The sequence below is a fragment of the Schistocerca piceifrons genome, chromosome 11 (genome assembly GCF_021461385.2).
Source record: "Schistocerca piceifrons isolate TAMUIC-IGC-003096 chromosome 11, iqSchPice1.1, whole genome shotgun sequence".
In the NCBI taxonomy this organism is placed as follows: Eukaryota; Metazoa; Arthropoda; class Insecta; order Orthoptera; family Acrididae; genus Schistocerca; species Schistocerca piceifrons.
The window spans coordinates 84,413,841-84,441,050 of NC_060148.1; the positions used below are offsets into that span (position 1 = coordinate 84,413,841).

The 27,210-nt window shown below is 42.0% G+C and overlaps 1 protein-coding gene across 2 annotated transcripts in view; it reads left to right on the forward strand.

The window, feature by feature from the left end:
- Positions 1-4,743: 4,743 nt before the first annotated feature.
- LOC124720037 (cation-dependent mannose-6-phosphate receptor-like) overlaps positions 4,744-27,210 on the forward strand; it is an 81,476-nt gene continuing 59,009 nt past the window's right edge. Inside the window, exons 1-3 of one of the 2 annotated variants that reach the window (XM_047245292.1) lie at positions 4,744-4,989; positions 14,696-14,861; positions 26,579-26,730. In XM_047245292.1, coding sequence (XP_047101248.1) covers positions 26,579-26,730 — 152 coding nt within the window. In that variant the 5' untranslated portion in view covers positions 4,744-4,989; positions 14,696-14,861. The remainder of the gene's footprint in view (positions 4,990-14,695; positions 14,862-26,578; positions 26,731-27,210) is intronic. The other variant, XM_047245291.1, reaches the window with a different exon arrangement.

Genomic DNA, 27,210 nt, shown 5'->3' on the forward strand with positions numbered 1-27,210 from the left:
GAAGAGTAGAGCCACCGGTCGTAACACGTCTGAAATGTAACGTCCACTGTTCAAAGTGCCGTCAATGCGAACAAGAGGTGACCGAGACGTGTAACCGATGGCACCCCATACCATCACGCCGGGTGATACGCCAGTATGGCGATGACGAATATACGCTTCCAATGTGCGTTCACCGCGATGTCACCAAACACGGATGCGACCATCACGATGCTATAAACAGAACCTGGATTCATTCGAAAAAATGACGTTTTGCCATTCGTGCACCCAGGTTCGTCGTCGATTACACCATCGCAGGCACTCCTATCTGTGATGCAGCGTCAAGGGTAACCGCAGCCACGGTCTCCGAGCTGACAGTCCGTGCTGCTGCAAACGTCGTCGAAGTGTTCGTGCAGATGGTTGTTGCCTTGCAAACGTCCTCATCTGTTGACTCAGGGATCGAGACGTGGCTGCACGATCCGTTACAGCCATGGGGATAAGATGCCTGTCATCTCGACTGCTAGCGATACGAGGCCGTTGGCGCGGCGTTCCGTATTACCCTCCTGAACCCACCAATTCCATATTCTGCTAACAGTCATCGGATCTCGACCGACGCGAGCAGCAATGTCGCGTTACGATAAACCGCAATCGCGATAGGCTACAATCCGACCTTTATCAAAGTCGAAAGCGTGATGGTACGCATTTCTGCTCCTTACACGAGGCATCACAACAACGTTTCACCAGGCAACGCCGGTCAACTGCTGTTTGTGTACGAGAAATCGGTGGGATACTTTCCTCATGTGAGCACGTTGTAGGTGTCGCCACCGGCGCCAGCCTTGTGTGAATGCTCTGAAAAGCTAATCATTTGCATATCACAGCATCTTCTTCCTGTCGGTTAAATTTCGCATCTGTAGCACGTCATCTTCGTAGTGTAGCAATTTTAATGGCCAGTAGTGTATTTGGGCACCTCTGCTTGCTTGCCACCAAATGGCTCGTGAACAACACTTACCATTTCAATCCTTTTTGTTACTGGTGACGAGAAATAGTGTTTACTTTAACATTAGGAAAAGAAAAGAATGGTTCAACCCAAACAAAGCAGCAACTCCTGGTACGAGGTGCATTCAAGTTCTAAGGTCTCCGATTTTTTTTTTCTAATTAACTACTCACCCGAAATCGATGAAACTGGCGTTACTTCTCGATGTAATCGTCCTGCAGACGTACACATTTTTCACAACGCTGACGCCATGATTCCATGGCAGCGGCGAAGGCTTCTTTAGGAGTCTGTTTTGACCACTGGAAAATCGCTGAGGCAATAGCAGCACAGCTGGTGAATGTGTGGCCACGGAGAGTGTCTTTCATTGTTGGAAAAAGCCAAAAGTCACTAGGAGCCAGGTCAGGTGAGTAGGGAGCACGAGGAATCACTTCAAAGTTGTTATCACGAAGAAACTGTTGTGTAACGTTAGCTCGATGTACGGGTGCGTTGTCTCGGTGAAACAGCACACGCGCAGCCCTTCCCGGACGTTTTTGTTGCAGTGTAGGAAGGAATTTGTTCTTCAAAACATTTTCGTAGGATGCACCTGTTACCGTAGTGCCCTTTGGAACGCAATGGGTAAGGATTACGCCCTCGCTGTCCCAGAACATGGACACCATAATTTTTTCAGCACTGGCGGTTACACGAAATTTTTTTGGTGGCGGTGAATCTGTGTGCTTCCATTGAGCTGACTGGTGCTTTGTTTCTGGATTGAAAAATGGCATCCACGTCTCATCCATTGTCACAACCGACGAAAAGAAAGGCCCAGTCGTGCTGTCGTTGCGCGTCAACATTGCTCGGCAACATGCCACACGGGCAGCCGTGTGGTCGTCCGTCAGCATTCGTGGCACCCACCTGGATGACACTTTTCGCATTTTCAGGTCGTCGTGCAGGATCGTGTGCACAGAACCCACAGAAATGCCAACTCTGGAGGCGATCTGTTCGACAGTCATTCGGCGATCCCCCAAAACAATTCTCTTCACTTTCTCGATCGTGTCGTCAGACCGGCTTGTGCGAGCCCGAGGTTGTTTCGGTTTGTGGTCACACGATATTCTGCCTTCATTAAACTGTCGCACCCACAAACGCACTTTCGACACATCCATAACTCCATCACCACACGTCTCCTTCAACTGTCGATGAATTTCAATTGGTTTCACACCACGCAAATTCAGAAAACGAATGATTGCACACTGTTCAAGTAAGGAAAACGTCGCCATTTTAAGTATTTAAAACAGTTCTCATTCTCGCCGTTGGCGGTAAAATTCCATCTGCCGTACGGTGCTGCCATCTCTGGGACGTATTGACAATGAACGCGGCCTCATTTTAAAACAATGCGCATGTTTCTACCTCTTTCCAGTCCGGAGAAAAAAAATCGGAGGCCTTAGAACTTGAATGCACCTCGTACAAGACCTTTATGCACCCGCGAAAGATAATGCCATGCATCTTCTGGAACAGCGACGTGTAGTGCACTACGAATTGCGTCCCCGGGGTGTAAACATCACTGAGGCGTCGCCGGCCGGTGTGGCCGAGCGGTTCTAGGCGCTACAGTCTGGCACCGCGCGACCTCTACGGTCGCAGGTTCGACTCCTGCCTCGGGCATGGATGTGTGTGATGTCCTTGGGTTAGTTAAGTTTAAGTAGTTCTGAGTTCTAGGGGACTGATGACCTCTGCAGTTAATACCCTTAGTACTCAGAGCCATTTTTTGAACTGAGGCGTCTTGCAGACGCAGTCGGAGAACAACGATCAGGAAGATTGCCACAAGTGATGTTACTCCACGATAACGCCCGCTTGTATTCTGCTAGATTGACAGAAAACACTATACCGGAGTTGCGTTGGAAAGTCCTACAATATCGCACCCACATTATTCATTTTGCGCCATCAGATTTTCACCTTTTCCACTTTCTGTCGAACATCTTCCTTTCTGGATGAAAATGCGCTCCGAACGTGCCTCGTTACGTTCCTCGCCTCAAAACCTCGTGATTTATGAAGTTGAGAAATCAAGAAGTTACTCCAGCATTGGCAGACTTGTAAATAACGAAGAAGACTATTATTGCTGACTAAAGTGTCTGTTCAAATGGCTCTGAGCACTATCGGACTTAACTTCTGAGGTCATCAGTCCCCTAGAACTCAGAATTACTTAAACCTAACTAACCTAAGGACATCACACACATCCATGCCCGAGGCAGGATTCGAACCTGCGACCGTAGCGGTCGCGCTGTTCTGGACGGAAGCGCCTAGAACCGCTCGGCCACTCCGGCCAGCTGAAGTGTCTGTTACGTATATCTAATGTGTTTAATAAACTTACGAAAAAACACTATGAACTTACACAGCAACCTAATATATATCACAGTAAAACCAATACTATAAATAATAAGATATCGATTTTGTTTTACTATGAATTTTTTTAGGTAGTTGATATATTTTCTAAGAAACATTTAATCTGTTGTGAGCAATATATTTGTTAATTAGTAACACTTTCAAGAATGCTTAAGTTTTATTAATTATACGTACAAAATTCGCTAAACCAGCGCAGAAAAATATTCAGTGTATAGTTATAATCACGTGATACTGAGGGAACTAGATTAGGAAACGAGACACTTAAAGTAATAGATAGTTTTTACTATTTAGGCAGCTTTAATAACTGATTATGGCCGAAGTAAAGAGGATATAAAATGTGGACTTAGCAATGGCAAGACAAGGACTTCTGAAGAAGAGAAATTTGTTAACATCGAGTGTAGAGGTAAGTGTCAGGAAGTTTTTTTCTGAAAGTATTCGTATGGACTGTAGCCACCTATGGAAGTGAAACAAGGACGATAAACAGTTTATTCAAGAAGAGAATAGAAGCTTTTGAAATGATGATACAGAAGTTGAATGTGATGCTACAGAAGAATGCTGAAGATTACGTAACTAATGAGGAGGTACTGAATAAAATTGGGGAGAAAGAAATTTGTGGTGCGACCTGATTAGAAGAAGGGATCGATTAGTAGGACCCATTCTGAGACAAGGGATCACTGTAGGGGGTGACCAAAAGATAAATGCAGTAAGCAGATCTTGGGTGATGTAGGTTGCAGTAGTTGCTGGGAGATTAGGGCTCCACAGGAACGGGGAATATGGAGAGATGCAATAAACCAGTATTCGAACTGAAGACCACAACAACAGTTATAATGAGGGGTGGCACCTTTGACAGTTCTCCCAGTCGCTCAGAATTACTTCGGTACGGCTCTGATTGTGTGGCATGTGCCAGACCAAAATTAGAAAGCTCAGTGGACGAGAAAGGGAATTTTTTAAGGGCATGCAACCACCATCACTTGCTCATTGTGCACAGTCTTAACTATACCTCTGTTCATCGCTGGTGATAGCGTCAGACACGGCTAGGTCCGAAACTATATTACGTATATAGGGTAAACAAATCGTCCATTCAATAAAAGCGTAACTGATTGCAGTTTTCTTTCATTGATAGAACTCTATCTTTAGAGACAAACATGAAACGCCTGTTCGGTATTTACTGTAGTCACTGAATGCTACACGGAAAAGTGTTCTACAATAATCAGCCTATTGCGCAGTCTGACTTACGATCATCTCGTTTTCAATCGGATATCGGGCTGTGCAGTACGAAGTGCGAACATCCACCCATCCTTCCATTTACAAATTACGCAGCGAAACGACGCGAGATGGCACCACGAAGCAGGTAAACTAACGCCCCTAGCGGAGATCATGACAACTTGGTAAGATGCCATACTCCGGAAAGAGACGTTGAAGTTTGCGACAATTGCCGACCGATAAATTTAACACTTATCTCGGAATCTGCGAATTATTAACAGATGACTCGCTGGGTGGTTCAGTGCGCCGTTATGACGGATATATTATGGCGGTTACAATGTTTGTGTTGCAGTTGTTACCTACATACGACAATTAGTGTCTGCAGCAACAATTAAAAATCAAGAGCACGATAGTGTGTGCAAAGTGTTTATTATTCATACAAGGTAATTCCAGTGTGCATGAATATGTAGTGCTGAATATATTACCTGAAATATTCAATTGGATTCACAACTTATAATAGCAGTTCGAGCGTCAACCATCAGAATCTACACGATGCAGTGTAGAAAGGCAGGATTCGTAATTTGTAGAATTTGCACATGCGTTTAATGTTATTTTGGATGCGGTATGGGAAGAGGCGCTGTTAATTCGTCTTATGTGATGATCTTCAAATTATGGTCGGGCGACTTGTGACAGTTAGGCAATGCCGGTAAATATTGCTGCTGTCAGTTGTTCTGATTCACTCACATGTTTACATGTCGAGTCTTTGTTTTGGTACTTGAAGCCTGTTGGAGGCGTGTGTCTGAGAGGATTAATATTACTGAAATTTATCTGAAACAATGCATGTAAGTTCTCTCGGTGTTCGAAAGTAGCAGTTATCAGTTGTACTTTTCGAAATTTAGGAGAGTTTTAGCTGGAGAATATGTGTGCTGCAGATTTTGTTTGTCACTTTCTCACTGAAAGTACACAAACTGTTTACAATGGAATTGTTTAACAGTTGAAGAAAGTGTGCGTGTGTTTTTTATAGAATTACTCAATTCATATGTTGTAGCGAACTGCTCAGATGTGTTAATTTCTTTCTTCAATTTTTATAGCGCACAACGTTTCCATAAACATATAATTACTTAAGGATTGATCAATATACAGTGGCATCATGATACAGTTGTACAGCTGTGAATGTCCACAGTACAAAATTTTGTTCTTCCTTCATTTTTAAGTACTTTCAACAAACAGTACACACAGCTTCACACCTGTACAAAAATTTTCTCACTGACTCCTGCCACAAAATGAAGGAAGGAAAAAAGTGTATCACTTAATCGCTGTTCTAGCAGTACAGGTTCAACATCAGGCGTGATATTTTAATTTATTACGTATTAACTGTCGAGTGTATTCTCAGTGCATTTTGCAGACTGTATTTTCACATACTGGTGGATGTACCTGCAAATTTATATTATTTCACGACATGTCGTTCAGATGATATCAAATCATAAAGACTGAGATGCATGGAGAACTAGCTTTTGCTTCAAAGTCCAAATTACCAAGAATATACTCATCCAGTGTTTGATAATAATAGTAGAGCACTTTCTAACAGACTTTAAACATAATTTCAAACCTTCTCTAAAATGTTTCTCACTTGCATGATTAACATCAAATAATTAACACACAACTCATTTGTAATGTCATTAGAATTTTGGAACTGTTTCATATTTAACAGTTGGGTTTATTGGTGGATGTAGAATGCCATAGTTATGCAGAGATGAAGGGGGTTGCCCAGGATAAACTAGGTTGGAGGCCTGCATCAAACCTGTCTTCTAAGCGAGGACAGTAAGAACAACATCATATGCTATATGGTTATGTTTCTCCTTGTATTAAACTGAGATATCCAATATCAGTGTAAAATGATCCCCTTATGAATATGCTTTATTTCAATGCCAAGATCGCGTTCAGGTCAGTATGCCCAGCAACAGGTGACTGTACTTGCTTTATGTTTGCCAGAGTCAACAGCAATGTCTCACCTCTAGCGACCATTTTTTTCCGTCCTTTATCCATATGAATTTTTGAGAGGAAGCATGAAATGTTTGAATGGAAACTCTGAGCACCACCAATCACATCAAAACAAGACCTAAAAACTTGCCATTCTCACAAACTAAACTCCGTGCCGTCGTGACGTCACACACCACAACAGCCTTACGTCACGGGTCAAAGCTGACGAGTGGAATCGGACGCTTCCGTTGACCCAACACACTGTGGATGCCCACATATATTTGTCTAAGAGGGGGCAAGATTCCAAAAGTTCCATTTTTGATACAACTGTTTAATTGAATTTGGCAATATGTTGTGCCCCAAGAGATAAACTTGACATGAAGTTGATTGTATCTTGAATGTTAGAGAGCTATCCAGTGAAATTTTTTAAAGATACATTATTACTTCTTTTACTTATTTATTAATTAATTTATTTTTTTAACTTTACTTTATATGGGCCATCTCTTACATCAAACCTGAGTTTCGCACATATATTACCTTTATGTAATCATAGTTACCAAAAAATTAATTTTAATGTGAGAAATAGTATTTATTTGAATGTCTATAGAGACAGTGTGAGTAAATAATACTGACTGTGAACTAATAAAGTTGGGGCCGACAGAAGCGTCCAATCCCACGTATCGGCTTTGACCCGTGACGTAAGGGTGTTGTCGTGTGTGATGTCATGACGGCGCGGAGTTTGGTTTGTGAGTGGGTCCTAAAGTTAATACTGGCAGGACTTCTGCTGTCACTAATGGTGGTAATAGTAACATAAATAATAATAACAATAACAATAATGATAGTGGCAGATATAAAAAGAATTTATAGCTATACGAAACAAATGTTTTCTGATAAAGCAAGTTCTGGAGTAAGGAAATTTAAGGAGACTGCATCAGCATCAATGTTGGGAAATGAGGAAGATCTGATTGGAAAGAAGGATGTACATGGTTAATAGATATGTCATAAATTGTCTTCTGGGGCTGGACACGGTAATCAGTTCTCAAATACAATGCTGGAGGTTATTCGAGAGTCAGGTTCCTGCTACTGAGAAGGACTTCGAGAAAGTGGCTAAACAGTGGAGTGGGTTTGAAAGGATTTTGCTCTGATAGGAATGGGTGTTCCTGCCTTGTAGTTCGGATAAGAGTGTTAAGGTTGAGGAGAGAGATGACGGACAGTGGTTGTTGAAAATACAGTGGAGACGACAGAGGATATGGAAATATCTTATGTTATTTTTGAGATCAATAGGGAAGAGCTTTTTATATTTTTCTAGGGCGTGGAGAGACGCTGATACCCTCTTGCGTAATGCAGTTACATGCTCAGTACGATTTAGATTTTCATCTGTTGTTACTCCTAGATTCTTTGCCAAGAAAGGGAAGTTGATATTTGTCCCATTTAGGACTAAAGATGGGAGGGATTCCCAATATTTCGGACAAAGTAGCCTAGAATGACCAATCAGTACCACTTGGGTTTTGGATGGATTGAGCTTTAATCCTACCTTCTGCGCCCATTTTGATAGTCCACACAGTCCGGTATTGAGATTCGTGATAGCTGTCTTTAGGATAATTGGTTTTGCACTTAGATACAACTGGAGATCATCAATTTACATGTGGTATTGGCAGTAGGACAAAACTGACGACATATCATTTATGTATGGTGAAAAGAGTATAGGACCTCATACTGAATGCTGGGAGACACCTGATACTGTCTGCCTCCATTGTGACTCTGTGGTGCCGGACATGATGCAATGCTGGTGAGATGTCGGCTACGAGTGAAAATGTTGCACTGCACTTGGCAAGACGTTTAGGGTGCTAAGCTTGGCAAATAAAATGTCAAAGTCAGCAATTTCAAAGGCTTTGCTTAAGTCTAGAAAGCACATGATTGTGCATCCAAGGCAAGCTTCAGGCCAACTGTTACATTTATTAGAACAAATGGTGTGCTGCAGTGTTTGCAGAGACCTGATTGGTGTTAGTCTAAGTTGTTTCTAGTTAGGTAGTTTCTTAGCTGGTCATGGGCCATATATTCTAAGGCCTCGAACAGCACGGGAAGAATTCAGATAGATCAATAACCAAAAGGTGGTGTGGCAGCCTTTTATGTAGTGGCTTAGTTAGTCCCAGTTTTCAGGCCTCGGGGATAATGCTTGTAGTTAATGAGTGGTTGAAGATACCTGTTATAGTGGGCAGTAGTAAGTCAGTAATGAGCTTCATCATTTGGACTGTGATGCCATTGTGTCCAGTAGAGCTGATATAATATACATGATATGTTTTTTCATAGTGTTGCAAATAACAGAAATTACATTGAATTTTTTTATGTCTTCAGCCGTTTACTTCCATAAAGTAATCAGTGATGGCCCACAGCCTTCTAGACAGCCAAAGTTTGGCTGCTGTGTGGTGATACCTTAAACTTCCTGACACACTACCTCTGTCGCCAGCAGATGATGCCAAAGCGGCTGACCTGGTTTTATGTTTCACCCGCAGGTGCAGATGGCAGGTGCTCTATCCGACTGAGCCACCAAGGACACAGAGGATATTGCGAGTGCAGGGACTTATATCTGGCACACTCCCTCTGAGACCCACACTTCCAACTTATTGTCCACACGCTACATTTGTAATGCTCTTGCCCACTATACTCATTACTCACAGTAGTCAATCTATCGATTCCCATAAGAGTTTGAGCAATGTGAGTGTAACTGCACTAAAGAAGATCATTGGCCAGTAAGCCTTAGTATATGAAGATGGTATCTGTTCTATCGGACAAACTTCTTCAGTGTGAGAGGTACATTCACATTGTTCTAATTCTTACGGGAATTGGTAGATTGACTACTGTGAGTAATGAGTATAGTGGGCAGGGGCACTACAAATGTAGTGTGTGGACAATAATTTGGAAATGTGGGTCTCATGTGAAGCATGCCAGAGATAAGTCCCTGCAGTCGCACTATTCTCTGTGTCCTCGGTGGCTCAGTTAGGGTAGTGTGTCTGCCGTGTAAGCAGGAGATCCCGGGTTTGAGTTCCAGTCGGGGCACAAATATTCAACTGTCCCCGTTGATATTCATCAACGGCAGTAAGGAGCTAATGGTCTGAATGTCATTGTAATTTCATTCTTCGAGAGTTGCAAGATCACTAATGGTATCTATTTTTTTGCACATGTCTGAAAGAACGGATACCATTTTCATATATATAAGGCTTACTGGCCAATGGTCTTTTCCAGTGCAGATGCAGTCACATTGCTCAGTCTCTTACGGGAATCGGTAGATTGACGGCCGCGAGTAATGAGTACTACAACTTTAATTTGCGGACAATAAGATGGAAGTATGTCTCTCACAGGGAGCTTGCCAGAAGTAAGTCCCTGCAGTCGCACTATCCTCAGAGGCTCAGTCAGATAGTGTGTCTGCCATGTAAGCAGGAGATCCTGGGTTCGAGTCCTAGTCGGGTCACACATTTTCAAATCTCCCCGTTGATACTATCAACGCCTATAAGCAGCTAATGGTCTGGATTTCATTGTAAATTCAACCAAGTAATCAGTGAGTCTCTGTTTTGTTTGTGGTTAAATCGTGGTTATCGGTAATGTGAAGTACCGATTCAGTTCTTCAGTTGGGACAATGGGATCAACTTCAGCTTTTACTCTGCGTATATTGAATTTAATTGATGAAAGGAGAAAATATAAAAATGCAGTAAGTGAAACAGGCAAAAAGGAATACAAACGTCTCAAAAATGAGATCGTCAGGAAGTGCAAAATGGCTAAGCAGGGATGGCTAGAGGACAAATGTAAGGATGTAGAGGCCTATCTCACTAGGGGTAAGATAGATACCGCCTACAGGAAAATTAAAGAGACCTTTGGAGATAAGAGAACGACTTGTATGAATATCAAGAGCTCAGATGGAAACCCAGTTCTAAGCAAAGAAGGGAAAGCAGAAAGGTGGAAGGAGTATATAGAGGGTCTATACAAGGGCGATGTACTGGAGGACAATATTATGGAAATGGAAGAGGATGTAGATGAAGATGAAATGGGAGATATGATACTGCGTGAAGAGTTTGACAGAGCACTGAAAGACCTGAGTCGAAACAAGGCCCCCGGAGTAGACAATATTCCATTGGAACTACTGACGGCCGTGGGAGAGCCAGTCCTGACAAAACTCTACCATCTGGTGAGCAAGATGTATGAAACAGGCGAAATACCCTCAGACTTCAAGAAGAATATAATAATTCCAATCCCAAAGAAAGCAGGTGTTGACAGATGTGAAAATTACCGAACTATCAGCTTAATAAGTCACAGCTGCAAAATACTAACACGAATTCTTTACAGACGAATGGAAAAACTAGTAGAAGCCAACCTCGGGGAAGATCAGTTTGGATTCCGTAGAAACACTGGAACACGTGAGGCAATACTGACCTTAAGACTTATCTTAGAAGAAAGATTAAGGAAAGGCAAACCTACGTTTCTAGCATTTGTAGACTTAGAGAAAGCTTTTGACAATGTTGACTGGAATACTCTCTTTCAAATTCTAAAGGTGGCAGGGGTAAAATACAGGGAGCGAAAAGCTATTTACAATTTGTACAGAAACCAGATGGCAGTTATAAGAGTCGAGGGACATGAAAGGGAAGCAGTGGTTGGGAAGGGAGTAAGACAGGGTTGTAGCCTCTCCCCGATGTTGTTCAATCTGTATATTGAGCAAGCAGTAAAGGAAACAAAAGAAATATTTGGAGTAGGTATTAAAATTCATGGAGAAGAAATAAAAACTTTGAGGTTCGCCGATGACATTGTAATTCTGTCAGAGACAGCAAAGGACTTGGGAGAGCAGTTGAATGGAATGGACAGTGTCTTGAAAGGAGGATATAAGATGAACATCAACAAAAGCAAAACAAGGATAATGGAATGTAGTCTAATTAAGTCGGGTGATGCTGAGGGAATTAGATTAGGAAATGAGGCACTTAAAGTAGTAAAGGAGTTTTGCTATTTGGGGAGCAAAATAACTGATGATGGTCGAAGTAGAGAGGATATAAAATGTAGGCTGTCAATGGCAAGGAAAGCGTTTCTGAAGAAGAGAAATTTGTTAACATCCAGTATTGATTTAAGTGTCAGGAAGTCATTTCTGAAAGTATTCGTATGGAGTGTAGCCATGTATGGAAGTGAAACATGGACGATAAATAGTTTGGACAAGAAGAGAATAGAAGCTTTCGAAATGTGGTGCTACAGAAGAATGCTGAAGATTAGATGGGTAGATCACATAACTAATGAGGAAGTATTGAATAGGATCGGGGAGAAGAGAAGTTTGTGGCACAACTTGACCAGAAGAAGGGATCGGTTGGTAGGACATGTTCTGAGGCATCAAGGGATCACCAATTTAGTATTGGAGGGCAGCGTGGAGGGTAAAAATCGTAGAGGGAGACCAAGAGATGAATACACTAAGCAGATTCAGAAGGATGTAGGTTGCAGTAGGTACTGGGAGATGAAAAAGCTTGCACAGGATAGAGTAGCATGGAGAGCTGCATCAAACCAGTCTCAGGACTGAAGACCACAACAACAACACAACAACATATCAACACCATGCAGATTTTTCCATAGGGTAGCTGGTCTACTTCTCTTGACAATTAATGTATGGACATGCCTGAGTTTTACACCTCTCACAGCTTGACTGACTTTGGTCTACTTCTGTTTGTAAGCAGTACGATTTTCAGGAGTGGGGTGCCGTATGTATGCCTGATGTGCAGCATCTGTGATTCACAAGCTGTTTCAGTCCATCAGTTAGCCAAGGTGCAAGTTTCCTTCTTAGTTTTCTGGTCTTTAGGGGAGCATGTGTGTCATATGGTTGAGTAAGTTTGTTAGTAATTCCACAAAGGTGTTTGTTTATATCCGAGAAGGGAATAGAAGACATCCTCCCAAACTATTTCTTGTGCCGCAGTTGAAAATTCAGATAAATTAATGTTTGAAGTCATTGTATGGAGTCAGATGTGGTTTCTTCCTGGGACACTCTAGTGAGTATATTACGAAGATTTCGCCACGGGCATGTGGTTTCCTGCCCACTCGTGTCTAATAGGGTGCCTAGGAAGCTCTTTTCTTGTATAGCTAGACAACATACAAGCAAATCATATTAATGGAGTTTATTACAGTAAATGAATTGACAGTACTTAACTTTGTATTTACAACAAGTTGTCACAAGCGATGGGTGACATACGAATAATCAATGTCTTTCACTATACACAATGTTCGTGCAAGTAATGGATATGGATCACAAGTCATGACTCTTCTAGTCCGGGTCTACTAGTGCGCAGCCGAGGCTGGTGGAAGCGGCACTTATATTCTCTTCAGATAGAAACCGCTCCTGTCGTGCTGTGGTCCTAGTCAGCGTACTATTGGCTATCATCTTCTCACTGCCTTCCCTGTGGTTACATTTTCGATCTTCGTATCGGCGCTTGTCGTTACGCCGGAACAGGGCGGACGTGCCAAGTGCAGATATTTGAAAGGTATGAATTACTCTGTTTAAAGAGCCAGGTATAATTATATGCTCGTATGCCCTTCAAGACTTGGAAAAGCAGTTTCGAAGCAGGCAAACCCGCCTGCCTTAGGAGGTTCGTAGAGGACGTGTGTTGGGCACTATCTGTTAAGGGTCTTGATCTCTGTGAACATATATTCCACTTGTTTGTCTTCATTGCTGTTGGATATATGTAGCACACTAGGTGATAAAATCAGAGCATGTATACGCCCCTACTCCAATCCCCCTCATTTGTTATGTCTTACCTTAAAGGTAAGCATATTACACTAGTATATCCAAATTACATATTTTTATAATATGGAAATGGATACAGGAAATCTTTGAAAACAATTGTCAAATTGGTCAGTAGTACTCAACCAAAATGCCCTTTGTCTGCCTGGTTTGGTATATTATTGTGTAAACATGGCAACTGGACTAAAGAACTCGTAACTCTGTGGTGGATGTTGCACAGGGTTGCATCTCGTATACTTTAAGAACCTCATACACCGTTTTGCCCTCGATGTTTCACCATTTTTCCTTCTCATCGAGTGCAGAAATTTTATTTTTTTCTTTGTTTTTAGCCCGCAGGTGTAGTATAGGTAACTGCACCTACGGTATAGTGTGACTGTGTTCTTCATACACTACTACACTCACTCAGCTTTGTAAAACAGAGTGAAGTCTCAGCAAGCCTCGATGGATCAGCTGTCGAGATTAAGATATGTGTAAGCAAATGGGTTGTTCTTTTGGGAATTGGGAATGGTGTCAGGCCTGTTACAATGCAACCATGTTCATACTGTGCTAGATGTTGGAAGTGTCACGTTTTGTAGCTCATTAACAACCAAGTGACAGAGATGAGATCGGGTTCTCTGTTACAGGAGTGTTGTGTAAGGGTTAGCTTCCATCTTGACTGCAGAACAGTGCCAAAACTGAAGCCCTACCATATAACTGATATGATTTCACACAAACAGCTTGACAGCCTTAAAATCCAAGGCATATGGTGACTGCAAAAGTCACACTATATCGCATTGCAATCCTCAGCACCATTCAACTGGTCTCTCTTGTACAATACTCTTTAACACACAACGTGCTTCAGATAACTTAATCAAACATGGTTTTGCACTCCATCACTGAAGACACAAGTAACACCAACCATTTACTTCTGGACAATGAACATACCACTATGCCCCTTGCTCTATTTCCTGTCAGTTCTGAAAACTGACTCCAAGCCCATCAACATGCGACTTTAGGTATAATTTTATTTTTCATTTAATAATCAATCTACACAGAAGAAAGGTTAACGAAAAGTTGAGTGGAATTGGTCACTTCAATAAAGGTGTGTTTGTTTATTTCTTAACCAGAAATATATCATCTGAAAAAAATTAACAAATGCAAGAGGGAAGGAAATGAAACTTTGATTGGCTGGGTGGTATTTTATGTTAATAATATTGAACAAGTTAAACTTTTAGTTTTGGCTTGTAGTGAGGCACACATTCATTAACCTGGTAAAATACTGTTACTTGTAAAGTGTCAGACTATGGTTCCAAAGCTCCTGGGTTTGACCCCTGGTCAGTCCTGGTATTTTAATCCATCACTCTTCACTCTCTTTCACCTCTAGCAATGTTTGTTAATTTGGAAATTGCTGATTCCACTGTCGTTTGTTCCAGCATACAATAAACTGTAAGTGTCCCTATAACTGGATGGGAAAGTCAGTTTGAAGCTGGGAGAAAGAGAATGGCAGACCACCGTGTCTATAGAGGGTGTTTCAAAATTATCCTATAATGGTATGCCTGGAAACCAGTACTTGAGACTTGGGCCATTTTATTTGTTGTGGTGAGTAATTTGTGGTATTATTTGGTGTAGGCAGGACTCACAGGTTGAACTTGCAATTCAAAATCTGAAAAATCCATTCTCCATCTTCTGTCAATAGAACTGGTAGAAGTGCTATCTAAACCACATATTCAACTGAACTGACAGCCATTGACTGTTTTCCATGTGTTTAGTGACTTCCTCAAGTAGAATGGGATACAGATGGTCCTAGTTAGTTCAGAACCACTGTTCACAGGAGCAGACAAAAAATTTATCTCTACTGTATTAACAATAAACTAATTACTGTGCTACTAAATACTATTTGTACTTTTATCAGCCAAATGTAGAGGAATTAGAGGAAAATCTACTATCTTGTGAAAAAAATTGCTGCTTCCATATTTATTCATCCAGTAATTATCTCACATTGATATAGGATTTGTCATCACAATAAAATGAAAACAAATAGCTTAAAATGTATACCCACATAATATATAAATGTTTTTAAATGCAAATATTTTAGGTTTGCCTTTATTGTGACTGTTATTTACTCTAATTGAAACAACAAGTTTACTATTAAAAAATCATGATTTTTCTTTTCCACAATGCATTTAAAAGGTTGAAGCTTCTGTCATCAGGTAGATATTTTTGTGTGTGTGTGTGTGTGTGTGTGTGTGTGTGTGTGTGTGTGTGTGTGTGCATATATATATATAAAAAAAAACAAAGATGATGTGACTTACCAAATGAAAGTGCTGGCAGGTCGACAGACACACAAACATACACACAAAATTCAAGCTTTCGCAACAAACTGTTGCCTCATCAGGAAAGAGGGAAGGAGAGGGAAAGACGAAAGGAAGTGGGTTTTAAGGGAGAGGGTAAGGAGTCATTCCAATCCCGGGAGCGGAAAGACTTACCTTAGGGAGAAAAAAGTACGGGTATACACTCACACACACACACATATCCATCCACACATATACAGACACAAGCAGTTAAATATGTCTGCTTGTGTCTGTATATGTGTGGATGGATATGTGTGTGTGTGCGAGTGTATACCCGTCCTTTTTTCCCCCTAAGGTAAGTCTTTTCGCTCCCGGGATTGGAATGACTCCTTACCCTCTCCCTTAAAACCCACTTCCTTTCGTCTTTCCCTCTCCTTCCCTCTTTCCTGATGAGGCAACAGTTTGTTGCGAAAGCTTGAATTTTGTGTGTATGTTTGTGTGTAAGTCATAACACAACACACCCATGCCATAATATGCATAAATCCTTCAAATGAACGAGGTTTAAACCTTTTGAAATGCATTGTGAAGATAAAAACACAGTGACTGGTAACAGTAAACTTGTTGTTTTCATCCAATATATCAGTATGCTTTTAAGAGGATGTGGCAGATAATTTAATGTGGCGTTGGAGGAAATCGTGTGGACAGTAAATGAGCTAGGAAAATGATTGGAAACTAAAATCAGGATGCCCGGACAGAACAGACTCTTTTTGTATGTCTATCCTTTTGACTGGAGGTCTGGGGGACCACGGCCATTCACTATTGTAAGAAAAGGAAATGCCTGAAGCCGTCTCTATGATCTTACTTATTTTGTAGCAGAGGCAACGGAAAAAGCATGCGAAGTTCAGAAGAACGCGAAATCCCGAAGATTGGCTAAAATTTACAGACGCGCAAAATTTGGCACGGGCTTCAATGCGAGATGACTTTAATAGGTTCCGCAACGAAACATTGTCTCGAAATTTGGTAGAAAATCCGAAGAAATTCTGGTCGTATGTAAAGTACACAAGCGGCAAGATGTAGTTAATACCTTCTCTGCGCAGTGCCGATGGTACTGTTACCGACGACTGTGCTGCTAAAGTGGAGTTATTGAACGCAGTTTTCCGAAATTCCTTCACCAGGAAAGACGAACGGAATATTCCAGAATTTGAAACACGAACAGCTGCTAGCTTGAGTCTCTTAGAACTAGATACCTTAGGGGTTGCGAAGCAACTCAAATCGCTTGATACGGGCAAGCCTTCAGGTCCAGATTGTATACCGATTAGGTTCCTTTCAGATCACACTGATACAATAGCTCCCTACTTAGCAATCATATACAACCGCTCGCTCACCGATAGATCTGTACCTACAGATTGGAAAATTGCTCAGGTCGCACCAGTGTTTAAGAAGGGTAGTAGCAGTAATCTATCTAACTACAGACCTATATCATTGACGTCGGTTTGCAGTAGGGTTTTGGAGCATATACTGTATTCAAACATTATGAATCACCTCGAAGGGAACGATCTATTGATATGTAATCAGCACGGTTTCAGACAACATCGCTCTTGTGCAACGCAGCTAGCTCTTTATTTGCACAAAGTAATGGCCACTATCGACAGGGGATCTCAAGTTGATTCCATGTTTCTAGAAAGCTTTTGACACCGTTCCTCACAAGCGACTTCTAATCAAGCTGCGGGCCTATGGGGTATCGTCTCAGTTGTGCGACTGGATTCGTGATTTCCTGTCAGGAAGGTCGCAGTTCGTAGTAATAGACGGCAAGTCATCAAGTAAAACTGAAGTGATATCAGGTGTTCCCCAGGGAAGCGTCTTGGGACCTCTGCTGTTCCTGATCTATATAAATGACCTGGGTGACAATCTGAGCAGTTCTCTTAGGTTGTTCGCAGGCGATGTTGTAATTTACCTTCTAGTAAGGTCATCAGAAGACCAGTATCAGTTGCAAAGCGATTTAGAAAAGATTGCTGTATGGTGTGGCAGGTGGCAGTTGACGCTAAATAACGAAAAGTGTGAGGTGATCCACACGAGTTCCAAAAGAAATCCGTTGGAATTCGATTACTCGATAAATAGTACAATTCTCAAGGCTGTCAATTCAACTAAGTACCTGGGTGTTAAAATTACGAACAACTTCAGTTGCAAAGACCACATACATAATATTGTGGGGAAGGCGAGCCAAAGGTTGCGTTTCATTGGCAGGACACTTAGAAGATGCAACAAGTCCACTAAAGAGACAGCTTACACTACACTCGTTCATCCTCTGTTAGAATATTGCTGCGCGGTGTGAGATCCTTACCAGGTGGGATTGACGGAGGACATCGAAAGGGTGCAAAAAAGGGCAGCTTGTCTTGTATTATCACGTAATAGGGGAGAGAGTGTGGCAGATATGATACGCAAATTGGGATGGAAGTCATTAAAGCAAAGACGTTTTTCATCGCGGCGAGATCTATTTATGAAATTTCAGTCAGCAACTTTCTCTTCCGAATGCGAAAATATTTTGTTGAGCCCAACCTACATAGGTAGGGATGATCATCAAAATAAAATAAGAAAAATCAGAGCTCGAACAGAAAGGTTAAGGTGTTCGTTTTTCCCGCGCTGTTCGGGAGTGGAATGGTAGAGAGATAGTATGATTTTGGTTCGATGAACCCTCTGCCAAGCACTTAAATGTGAATTGCAGAGTAGTCATGTAGATGTAGATGTACAAGTCACGGCACTTCAATGTGCCATCTTTGGGCCTTAGATGATGCTGAAGGGGTTAACACAGTCCATATATACAATGCATCAGTGGCCAATTTAACTGGTTTACACAGACTGTAACTGTGATATTGTCTCGCCTGTCAGCTCAACTGTTGACAGTTGATGGTTGGTGAGACATCACAGATAGAGATAGAACCTGGTAGCTACACAATAAATAAAATAATAAGGGCACCTGTAGCAATTTCGTTTTCTTACAAGAACAAACTTGTATCTTCCCAAATATGAGGCCAGTGTCTTAACATCTGTACTGCCTCATTCCGTTGGTCCCAGTTGTACATTGTTCTTTGATTTACACACAATTTTGTCCAGGTAAGGTATAACTTCTATTGATGAGCTGCCGTTTGTTGTCCACTGGTAGTTTAACATTTACTCGATTGCGTTGGGATCTATGAAAATAGTAAATCCAGGGTGGAATAATGACAATATTATGAAAAGAACTGATTGCTACCCACTATTTAGTGGAACTGTTGAGTTGCAGATAGGCACAACACAAAGACTACTAAACACAAGCTTGTGGCCAGAATGCCTCACACGCACATGGGCACTGTGTTTGGCATCTGGGGCCAGATTGCAAGCAACTGCAAATGACGGGAGAAGCAGTCTGGGTGGTGGTGGTAAGGAGGGGGGTGACAATAAAACGCTGCTTGTGGGAGCACATAGGGAGGAGGTAAAGAGAAGGTAGGGCAGTTAAGTGTAGTTGGGAGGTTGACAGATGGCAAGGGGGTGGGGGCACTGGAAAAGGAGAGAAGTAAAAAGACTATGAGTGTACTCGTGGAATAGAAGGCTGTGGATTGAGAACAGGGAAGGGAATAGGTGAGCGAAGGACAATAATTAATGAAGATTAAGGCCAGGAGGGTTACAGGAATGTAAGATATAATGCAGGGAGAGTTCCCACCTGTGTAATTCTGAAAGGCAGGTGTGGCTGGGAAGGATCCAGGTGGCACAGGCTGTGAAGCAATCATTACCAACCTTTATGACTGTCAGCAATAAATTAAATTTTCAAAACAGCTGAAAATGCAACCATGCATCAGGAACACGTGTTCCAACGAGATCAGAAATAAAAAATCGAAAATAGGATGTATAAAGCACTTGAAATAAAGAAATTCCTGTTATTTTTTGATCACATTTGTGTACAGAGCACTCCCCAGATGTGTTGCATATACTGGAACAGTGTGTTTGTACTGCCTGTGACGTCATTCAGTTGCAGGATGGCACAATTGAATGCCTGCATAAGTCAGGCACACTCAGAGGCCCACGGGAGCCACACTGAGCACCTTGTCTAATGGCGATCCCGTCACAGCGTGTTGTGCACTGCATTGCACTGTACAGGTGTGATGAATTATTAATTGTGAGAGTCTTTTTGTTGTGCCTATCTGCGATAGAGCGTCTCCGCTATATGGTGAGTAGCAACTATCCTTCTCATAATATTGTTAAATTCCACCCTAGATTTCCCGTTGTTTGATAAATACCTTGTAGCTCCTGTCAGGTCACCAAATTTAAGCAGTATCTGGCTCGGCTAGAACTCAGATAGCCCGTCGTAACTTTTTTATTGTTTCACAGTACACGTCTTGATTAATGGTCGTACCACGTTCCATGAATTCAACCAACAACACCCCTTTGGCATCCCAAAACACCGTTGCCATCAGTTTTCTGGCAGAAAAATCTTGCGAGGCTTTTCTTGGTTTGGTAGGCGAATTTGAATGTGCCCACATCTTTGATTGTTCTTTTGTCTCAGGGTTCACGTACTTAATCCAGGTTTCGTCACCGGACACGATTCTGTTCAACAATGGTTCTCCTTCGTCCTCATAACGTGACAGAAAGTCTAATGCAGAGGCCATTCTTTGAGTTTTGTTGTGGTCGGTAAGAATTTTGGGCACCCATCGTGCACAGAACTTACGGTAACCCAATCTTGCTGTCACTATCTCGTACAAGAGAGTCTTAGAAATCTGTGGAAAACCAGTAGACAACTCCGACATTGAGAAACGTCGATTTTCACGAACTTTTGCATCAACTGTCTGAACGAGTTCGTCAGTCACCAATGATGGTCTACCACTCCTCTCTTCAGCATGAACGTTTTCTCGTCCACTTTTAAATACACGTACCCATTCACGGACAACTCCTTCACTCATAACTCTTGGTCCGTACACGGCACAAAGCTCACGATGAATAGCTGCTGCAGAATATCCTTTGGCTGTAAAAAAAGCTTATGACAGCACGCACTTCACATTTGGCGGGGTTTTCTATTTCAGCACACATTTCAAACTGCCACAAAAACTAAACTAGCGCAGGTACGATGTTCACTCGACCACGGCTTGATGCCGACTGACCTGTTGAGTGCGTGAACGCACAGATGGCGTCGCTACTCCCCCCACAACCCGCACTGTGACCAATCGGAGGTTACTTTCTGAACCGCCCTCGTAGAATGAGAAGTAGCTGTTCTGGTCAGAAAAACTGACAACGGCTGTGAGAGCAATATGCTGACCACACGCACCTCCGTATCTGCATCCAGTGACGCCTGTCGACTGATTGCGGTCATTCGATACCGAAGGCCCTTCTGAGGGTTGCTCAGATTTAAAGTTGTAGTATAGACAGTCTATCTGCGTAGCTAATGTCAGTGTAAATGGTTTCCATGCGGAGGACGTGGCTTAAGTTCCCAATATACCGTATTTACTCGAATCTAAGCCGTTTTCGAATCTAAGCCGGACCTGAAAAATGAGACTCGAAATCGAGGGAAAAAAATTTTCCCGAATTTAAGCCACACCTGAAATTTGAGACTCGAAATTCAAGAGGAGTGAAAAGTTTTAGGCCTCACCTCCAAATCAAAACAAAGTTGGTCTATTGTAATATGAGACACAATTTAGGTCGAATGAATGACGATACAGCTACAGTAGTTTGGTTCGAGTCGTAAGCTTAGCAGTTAAGCTTTACCAGGTAGCCGTTGCTGTGCATCAGGCGCTCCGTCCGTATTTATACGGGTACCCTTCCTTTTTCACGTGCTTCGTCTGGTCTGAATAGGTTGCTTATTTTTCTTTTATCTGATAAGTGCCGTTCTCTTTGTTATAGGTGTTTACGTCACTCTAAGCTGAAAAGGAATTATTGTACTGTGTCATGCACTGTTTGTCGCATTCTGATAATGAGTGTTTATGACCTGTCGCCACTTGCGGCACGGCTTGCTTTTGTGCGCGCTACCGCCGCTTACAATTAATAAACAAAAGAGAGGAATCGTCTCATTAGCGAAACAATGGCAAGAGACTGCTAATTGTTGTTACTTACACTGCTGCTTTCTTCGATAACCATCAACAAGAACCAAGTAATACACTGCGTATGATAGATGTTCTGAACGAGAGTTTAGCTGAAATTTTTCTCAGTTTGAAAATCTTTGCAGGCGCCTCTCATGTACATTACATTCTGCACAGAAATTAGTCATCTTAGATTTAAAAATCTAGTCAATTGCCGTGCTTCATTTCTGATTGTATCACTATTATGCATAAGAATAATATGAATATAAACATGACACGATATGTATGTTCTTCCGCATTTGCTCTTGTCTCACGCTAGTTTCGTAGGTTATTAGGCAGACAGGATTTAAATGAGATAGCAGCAAACATGAAAGAATACATGGCAAAATGTTTATATTCCTATTGTTCTTATGGTGAATAGAATACTGCATGTGATTCACAATTCATAAAAATTCCTATTAGCAACCATCTCTTCTCACAGGTAGGAAAAAATTCAGAATGTAGAGTTGGCTATATTGACAAACATCGCAAACAGTCTTGCCAGTCGGATTTTCGTAGTAAATTGAAGTGCTGCTACATTCAAAGATGAACAATGCGGAATTTGTATTTACTTCGTCGGGTAATGTATGAAAATGCAGTGGTCGAAATTCTGGGCTGAGAAAAAAAGCTCGTCTTCCACTTTTTTTTTAAATTCATTTACTAAAGCAGAGGTTTTGGTGCCAGTATTTACCTTTGTGCCTGCAAAGCATGCCTGTGTAGCGCTACATATATTCGACGGCAGAAGTTAGTTGTGGTGGCACCTACCAACATTTTTCAGAACTTCCGTTTACTTTGCACTCGATTCTAAGCCGCAGGCGGTTTTTTGGATTACAAAAACCGGAAAAAAAGTGCGGCTTAGATTCGAGTAAATACGGTAGCTGCTATCCGAGCCTGATAGTGCTTAAATTTGGTGACCTGACAGGAACCAGTGTTACCAGTGCAGCAAGGCCGCTGGCCTCTTTGCTACAAGGTATTTATCAAACATTGGGAAATCCAGGGTGGAATTTAACAATATTATGAGAAGGATAGTTGCTACTCACCATATAGCCGAGATGCTCTATCGCAGATAGGCACAATAAAGAAAAATTATCAGAAGTAGCAGCTCAGAGGTCTGCACAGCCGACAGTGGCCAGCAGAGCATTTTACTGGTCCCATTTACTTCTGTGCCGCATCCAAGTGATACCACTGGCTGAGGAAGACACAGTGGTCGGTCGGTCCAATTCACCATTCTGGGCAGAATGACAGAACTTTGCTTTCCTTGTAGCATAGACACTGTGCATTTCTGTCTGTATGACCTTTTTTGCTCTTTACATTCTCGTGAATAATTTCCTGCAGTTTGACCGTTGCAGAGAGACCCGTATGGACAACCTAGGAACAAGCATCACTGGTGTAGAGGAACTACTGAAGGAGTTGAAAACAAACAAGTTGCCAGGTCTGGGTGGAACCCCAACTCGATTTTTCAGAGGGTACTCTTTGGAATGGGCCCTTACTTAGCCTGCATTTGTTTTGAATCTCCCGCCAAGCACAAAATCCGTAGCAACTGGAAAAAAATGCAGTCGGCGTCTGTATACGAGAAGGGTAAAAGAACCGACCCGCAAAGTTGCAGACCGATATCCCTTACATTGATTTGCTGCAGACTTCTATTCTGAGTTTGAATATAATACAGGGTGATTCAAAAAGAATACCACCAACTTTAAAAATGTGTATTTAATGAAAGAAACATAATATAACCTTCTGTTATACATCATTACAAAGATTATTTAAAAAGGTTTTTTTTCACTCAAAAACAAGTTCAGAGATGTTCAATATGGCCCCCTCCAGACACTCGAACAATATCAAGCCGATACTCCAACTCGTTCCACACTCTCTGTAGCATATCAGGCGTAACAGTTTGGATAGCTGCTGTTATTTCTCGTTTCAAATCATCAATGGTGGCTGGGAGAGGTGGCCGAAACACCATATCCTTAACATACCCCCATAAGAAAAAATCGCAGGGGGTAAGATCAGGGCTTCTTGGAGGCCAGTGATGAAGTGCTCTGTCACGGGCTGCCTGGCGGCCGATCCATCGCCTCGGGTAGTTGACGTTCAGGTAGTTACGGACAGATAAGTGCCAATGTGGTGGTGCTCCATCCTGCTGAAATATGAATTGTTGTGCTTCTTGTTCGAGCTGAGTGAACAGCCAATTCTCTAACATCTCCAGATACTGTAGTCCAGTTACAGTAGCACCTTCGAAGAAAAAGGGACCAAAAACTTTATTGGCTGAAATGGCACAGAAAATGTTCACCTTAGGCGAGTCGCGTTCATACTGAGTTGTTTCCCGCGGATTCTCAGTGCCCCATATACAGACATTGTGACGGTTGACTTTCCCGTTAGTGTGGAAAGTTGCTTCATCACTAAACACAATCTTTGAAATGAAAGATTCATCTGTTTCCATTTGAGGAAGGATAAAATCACAGAAATCGATTCTTTTAATCTTATCAGCTGCAGACAGTGCTTGAACCAATTTCAGACGATAAGGTTTCATAACTAACCTTTTTCGTAGGACTCTCCATACAGTTGATTGTGGAATTTGCAGCTCTCTGCTAGCTCTGCGAGTCGATTTTCCTGGGCTGCAAACAAATGCTTGCTGGATGCGTGCTACATTTTTATCACTCGTTCTCGGCCGTCCACAACTTTTCCCTTTGTACAAACACGCATTCTCTGTAAACTGTTTATACCAACATTTAATACACCACCTATCAGGAGGTTTAACACCATACTTAGTTCGAAATGCACACTGAACAACTGTCGTTGATTCACTTCTGCCGTACTCAATAACACAAAAAGCTTTCTGTTGAGCGGTCGCCATCTTAGCATCAACTGACGCTGACGCCTAGTCAACAGCACCTCAAGCGAACAAATGTACAACTAAATGAAACTTTATAGCTCCCTTAATTCGCCAACAGATAGTGCTTAGCTCTGCCTTTTGTCGTTGCAGAGTTTTAAATTCCTAAAGTTGTGGTATTCTTTTTGAATCACCCTGTAAGTTTCGTAGAGACCGATGAGCTTATGTTTCGAAGCGTGGTTTTAGAAAGCACCCACTTACCATTTTGTCACGTGACATACTGTGAACTATGGGTGAAGGGCAAAAGGCAGATTACATATTCCTAGATTTCCGTAAAGCATTTGACACGGTGCTACACTGCGACTGTTAATGGAGCTACGACCGTACGGAATAAGTCCCCAGATATCTGAGTGGCTTTAACACTTCTTAAGTAACAGGACCCAGTATGTTGTCATTGACGGTGAGTGTTCACAGAGACAAGGGTATCGTCAGCAATGTCCCAGGGAAGTGTGATAGGACCACTGTTTCCAGAATGAGGTTTTCACTCTGCAGCAAAGTGTGTGCTGATATGAAACTTCCTGGCAGATTAAAACTGTGTGCCGGACCGAGACTCGAATTCGGGACCTTTGCCTTTCGCGGGCAAGTGCTCTACCATCTGAGCTACCGAAGCACGACTCACGCCCCGTCCTGGTTCGCAGGAGAGTTTCTATAAAGTTTGGAAGGTAGAAGTAAAGTTGTGAGGACGGGGCGTGAGTCGTGCATGGGTAGCTCAGTCGGTAGAGCACTTGCCCACGAAAGGCAAAGGTCCCGAGTTTGAGTCTCGGTCCAGCACACAGTTTTAATCTGCCAGGAAGTTTCAGGACCACTGTTCTATATGGGTAAATGACCTGGTAGACAGGGTGGGCAGAAATCCACGGTTGTTTTCAGGTTATGCTATGGTGTACGGGAAGGTGTCAAAAGATGTGTGACTGTAGGATGATATATGATGATTTGGACAAAATTTCTGGTATGATGAATGGTAGCTGGCTCTGGACCTAGAAAAGTGTAAGTTAATGTGGATAAGTAGGAAACACAAACCCATAATGTTTGGATACAGCTATACTAATGCCCTGCATGACACAGTCACGTTGTTTAATTATCTAGGCGTAATGTCACAAAACGATATGAAATGGAACGAGCGTGTGAGAATTGTGGCAGGGAAGGTGAATGGACGGTTTCACTTTGTTGGAGAATTTGAGGAAAGAGTGGTTCACTTGTAAAGGAGACCACATATAGGATGCTGGTGGGACGTATTCTTTAGTACTGCTAGAGTGTTCGGGATCCGTACCAGGTCAGATTGAAGGAAGACATGCAAGCAGTTCAGAGGCAAGCTGCTGGGTTTGTTATTGGTAGGTTCGAACGAGATGCAAGTTTTACGGAGATGCTTCGGGAACTCTAATGGGAATCACTGGAGGAAAGGCGATGTTCTTTTCTTGGAGCACTGCTGAGAAAATTTAGAGAACTGGCATTTGAGGCTGACTGCAGAACGATTCTACTGCCACCAGTGTACATTTTGCTTAAGGGCTGAGGAGGTACGATTAGAGAGATTAGGGCTTGTACGAAAGCATACAGCCAATCGTTTTTCCCACACCTTATCTGCGAGTGGAACAGGAAAAGAAAGGGCATCCTCCACCACACGCTTTATGGTGGGTTGTGGAGTATGTATGTAGATGTGACTGTAATAGTTGCTATTATTATTCCATCTCCATGGCGAACATCAGTATGGATATGAAATGCTTCTGATGTTTCTCCCGTGAATTTAACTTTGTAGGTTGTATCTGTTAATGCCTGTTGAATAACTGACCTTGTTTTCCTGTCAATCCTGAACTCCTCTTAAGTGTGGAATAATGTTTGTCTGTCGATTGAATCGTAAGCCTTTTTAAAATTGACAAAAGTTACCACAGTATTTCTACATCTTCTCATTTGCAAAATTGTTTTTAAGTTCCATACCTGTTCGATGCAAGATCGACCTCTGCGAAACCCTGCCTGATACTCCCCTATTAACTGCTGTATGGAGCTTCACAAACATGTCTTGTTGTTCTGTTTGGCTACAGAATGTGATGTATGTGTTATGAATTGCAGATGTTTGAGATGCTTCTGAAAGTGGCTGCGGTGTGCGTTGTCGCATCGGTTCAGTGGGGCAGTGTGTCTGCTACTAACAGTCTGCCCGGGTGCTACGTAGATTTGCCAGCAGACACAAACATCTCAACCTTTTCGGAGATAGTGGGACGCTGGTGAGTACGTTACACAGATAAGACATTGTTTTACTCTTTTATTCTAACTCTTTATTGTGCACATTACATTGTAACTGTTTAAAGTTGCATTCATTTAGGTAGAGTACTAATAAAGTATGAGACTTTTGACCATTAATTACCAGGAAGTGACACATATAGTACTGCCAATAGATACATAAAAGTATGTCACATAAAGAATGTAGCTTTTGAGTGCATAATAAGATAAAAATTTATCAGTGAAATTAAGTAATATCAAACAATGGAAACTCCAGGCTGGAATATCAACAATGTAGGTAAAGATAGATTGCTACTTACCAGAAGATGACACGATAAGTTGCTTAATGTGTCATCTTCATGGCAAGTAGTGATCTTTCACTTCCTGAATTAATTAATGTATTAGGTCGATGCATAAGTTTGTGGCATTTTTGTTTTGCATGTTGGTGTTCCAATTGCTATGGGTTTATTTATAGACTGTTATAT